This window comes from Euprymna scolopes, chromosome 26, assembly GCF_053919585.1.
Source record: "Euprymna scolopes isolate OS-2025 chromosome 26, ASM5391958v1, whole genome shotgun sequence".
Taxonomy (NCBI): domain Eukaryota; kingdom Metazoa; phylum Mollusca; class Cephalopoda; order Sepiida; family Sepiolidae; genus Euprymna; species Euprymna scolopes.
Window position 1 is genome coordinate 5,372,139 of NC_136507.1, and position 4,350 is coordinate 5,376,488.

The 4,350-nt window shown below is 32.0% G+C and overlaps 1 protein-coding gene across 1 annotated transcript; it reads right to left on the bottom strand.

The window, feature by feature from the left end:
• Positions 1 to 200: 200 nt before the first annotated feature.
• LOC145247903 (non-structural maintenance of chromosomes element 4 homolog A-like) lies at positions 201 to 3,334 on the bottom strand. Its single transcript, XM_080109526.1, has one exon. It carries the CDS (start codon positions 3,259 to 3,261, stop codon positions 2,185 to 2,187), a length of 1,077 nt encoding a protein of 358 aa, XP_079965652.1. The 5' UTR covers positions 3,262 to 3,334; the 3' UTR covers positions 201 to 2,184.
• Between the last annotated feature and the right edge of the window lie 1,016 nt (positions 3,335 to 4,350).

The following is a 4,350-nucleotide window of genomic DNA, read 5'->3' on the forward strand; positions in this document are numbered from 1 at the left end:
AAGGAATCTGGTTAATGAAGTAACGAAAAAACATTCGACCATAGTCATATCTAAAAATGAATTAAATGGTTTCAGATTTTTAAAGTTAATAAAAAGGAATTATGAACAAAAGCAATTTTGAAGAGAAGGTAAAACGAATTAACTTTAAAAAAATAAATAACTTCATGTTATTTAAAAAATAAACCGTAAAAACGAAAGGAGTCATTCACTCAATTTATGCAACAGGAAGATGAACTTTTAATGAAAAGAAAAACAAAATATAAATTGGTTTTATTTGTAATTCTCCTTTTCGCATAAATTGATTTTTTGTTTTTACTTAACAAGACAATTCAAAAAAAAAAAAAAAAAAAATCAACACGTGGTCTGCAAAGAGAAATTGATATGAACATTATTTACATCTTCAAACTGCCATCCTCATCACCTGCGTACGTTTTCAGCGTCCCAAATTCGCTTTTCAAACGACGTCATTTATTCGATTTGTAGTGGAAATTTAATAAAGAAAAAAAATAAAATCCATAGATTTAATATACTTGTTTATAGAAATTGTGTTTTTATCTTCATATATTTTAACACAGTTTTAAAAATGAGATTTGTAACCGTATTTTAAGTTTTTTCATTGCGTTTATATGTTCCTATTTACAATGCCTCCCCACGGGACAGAGTTAGACACCAGGGTCGTTTTTTAACGTGGAGAAAAGGAACAAAAATAAAAAATTGTCTCAGTCGTGAAGGATTTCTCCTCCACTGACAGAGAACAAGAAATTGAAGTTCGGCATCTGAAGAACAGATACTACACTTTGATCTTGTCCCGAAGGCCAAAGTATTCATGCGTTTATATGTGAGAGAAAGAAAAAGTATCTTAAACAAGAATCGATATAAAATCAAATCTTTGTATTTTTACTTTGTTGCTATTTTGAAATTACAACGTAGTTTTCAAAGTATTGAATAATCAGTGCTTCTACAGAATTTAAACCGAACGAACCCTATAACTTGAATTAAGGTTAGATAAAAAAAAAAAATCAGTTCAAATTCTGTAGAAGTACTGAATAATTTCAAGTAGAATGAAAGATTTTGGGATGCTGAAAACATCTTCGTCATGGTTGCTAACATGTAAATAATGAGAATGCGTCTTTGAAATAAGTTGTTCTGTTTATATAATCATTTAATATATGTTTATATAATCATTTAATATATTCATGAGAAAAATAAAACAGCGCACTTGGTGGCGGTTATTCCGAATTCATAACCGTAAGACGCCACCAAGTAAATAGTTTCTCTTTTACCAAACGGTCATGATTCCAAAAAGTCACAAATCTTTTTCAGGCAAAATTTTATAATTAAAATTTACTGGCATTATTTTTTTAATGAAAATTAAATATAAAATAAAAATGGGATTTTTCAGAAAACCTTAATTTTGATTAAAAAAACAAAACGATTTTTTTAATATAATTTTTTTTAGTGTTCAATTTATATCGGTTTTAAAACCATCTAAATTAAACTTTAAATGTTGTGAACGACCGTTTAACACAAGAGAAACTGTTTCGTTTATAGCGGCTTGCGGTTATGAATTCGGAATAGCCGCCACTTAGGTTTGGTCTGTTATCATTTCCTTTTGTTTTTGTTTTTTTTGTTGTTTTTTTTCAAGGGTTGATTATCGCCAGTTGAACCATTAGTCACACCATATTGTCAAAATTAAGAGGCTCAGTTTTTTGCTGCCCAGTTCAGAGCAATAATCGTAAATATTGATTTTAGTTTTTTTACGATTTGGTTCTTGTTGATGTGCGCTTTGTTTTTAACTTGGCGGGGGGGGGGGCTTCCGAATAGAGACCGCTCCAGGGAGAAGGCAATTTATATATATTAAAAAAAAAAAAAAAAAGCGTTTAAAAAAAAAAAATGCAAATTGTTGTCGATTATTAACACGTTTAGAGGACGATCATCGAAAAAAAAAGTTAATTAAGAAAGTAATACTCTTTCATTATGGCAATCGACAATAACTTCCCATCCCGAAGGATGCTGCCTCTATTCCAAAATTTCGCCTTTTTATTTTGTTAATTTTTCTTTTCAACTTAGATTATAAAAAAAAAAAACTATCGTCAATTGTTGTTAAAAGGCTTTTCTTTCCGCAAAGACGAAAATAAATGCGTTTTTATTTTCTACATCCTGTTCGTCCGTGTTTATACTTTGTTAAGCAAACGAAGAAGTAGAACTCGATTTTCTACGCGACCTTTTCTGGGAATGTTTATGTCCAGAACTTGTAGAAGGAATTTCATCTTGATTCGTCAAGTAATTTTCCGATGGTTGACTTTGCGTGCGAGTGGGAATGGTCGGTCGGTCAACACCAAACGATCGGACAATCTCTCTCCATTCTGCAGGCGACAAGGGAATCACACATTGTTGGGTACGGACATTCGCTTTCTTTAAACTTTGACTCTCTTCTAAACTGACCGGTTCAATAACAGGGAGCTTATCGTCGTCCAGGTAGATTTTGGCTAGTCCATCCCGAACCAGGAAAGACAAATGGAAAATATTTTCTACGGCTTGACCATAAGACTCCGGATTAAGTGACAGTCGGAAATAACAGATCGGGTTTCGACCTTCGGCTTTGTATAATTCTCTCAAATAACCCAAAACCCTTTCGACCTCTTCGGTGGTCGCTTCATTTTTTTCAGTGTCGCCGAATTTAGAGATTTGTCTGGGGACAGTAGCTTGATCCGCAGACGTATTCTCTTTATCCCGGACTTTCCTAATGTTTCTGTGTACCTGGACAACACCAGAATCAAAAGATCCGTATAATAAATGCAAGGGGGTAAATCTGGCAAAATAACGTGCACATTCTTGGCCAATAGCTGACCATCCAGACTTAGAAATAATTAATTGTTCATCGTCCACAGTGTCAAGGTGTTGCGGACCTAAGCGCGCCTTGAGTTTATCAACATATTCCGACGGTTGAAACCGGACAAATTCTGTATTCAAAGCTTGAGCTTTTTGTTTTCCAAGTTTCGAAATAAGATTCAATGCGTGTGAATCGAGGGCAGCCTCTCGGGTTCTGGCATGGTTCGATTCGAACACGGGTTCATAATATTTCTCAGCTTTACTCAGGTGTTCATCTAGGGCCTCCGACGATGGGTTGATCAATGCCTCTTTGTTACGGTTCAGTTCATCAATGAGAGATCGATAGTTCTGTCTGATTTGTCGTTTTTCTATATCACTTTGTTCGTCCTCATTTAGGTTGAAGTTTCCAAAACCTGGCAACTCCGCCATCGCCAGAGACACAAGAAAAAAAAGTTGCCGCGAACTCAGTTTATGATTTTCAACAAATAGAGAAGACCAACAAAGGGCGATAACCGAAAAGATAAAACCTGCATTAATGTGAAAGATATTCTTGCTATTTTCTCCAAATAAAACTAAAAAACAAGAATTAATTGTCCCGTCAACTCCACATGTATGTGCGTTTGTTTTTCTTGCGATTATTTTATATTTTATTTATTATTAATTTAAATCAAATCAAAAAATGCAAATAGCATAAAAATGAATTTCTTATTTTGCCAAAATATTATTTAAGTACGAAATTAAATCTACCTTAATGCATTTTCATTCTTTCGTAAATAGGTCAGCCATTTTAACTTTTGTTAACGACCAATATCAACTTGTCGAGTCGTCCTCCTTGTATAAACACCAACAACCTTCCCATGTTAAGAACAGCTTTCGGAAATAACCTCCCCATGTTAAGAACGGCTTCCGAGGTTGGGGGTGTTTATTCTAAAAGTCGGTACTTGTTTAGTTTAATTAAGACATTAAAAACTGAAAATATTGAGAATATATACACATATATATATATATAATATATATATATATATATATATATATATAATATATATGTGTGTGTGTATATATAATTAGGTGATAGTGCAGAGAGTGATCCGTGCTATGTTTGATTCATTTTATTTCTTCTGTCAAAAAATTATAATCAATATAATAATCGCTTTTTATAATGAGAAAATTTATAAATATTTAAAATCTTAAAAAGGGCAACAAAATGCCAATTACATTTTTATTAGTGCATAAAGCAGTAGCACATCTAATTGAGTGTAAATAAAAAAATTTTGTTTAAATTCTAGTATCTTCCTTTTTAATAGTTTTCGGTAAAATAATTTTCCAGTTAAACATTTTGTTGAACATTTTTCTGTTGAGGCAGAAATCTTTTTCAAGAAAATACCTAACTTTTTAAAATTATATTTATCAACAACATTAACAACAAAAATAATAGCATTATATTTATTAATAAAACGTGCTAAAGATCACATGAAAAGTATCACATAATGCAATATTTACAAAAATATTAAAAATTTC

Bases quoted from the DNA above. Each gene is read 5' to 3' on its own strand.
- LOC145247903 (XM_080109526.1), bottom strand. From the start codon at position 3,261: ATGGCGGAGTTGCCAGGTTTTGGAAACTTCAACCTAAATGAGGACGAA.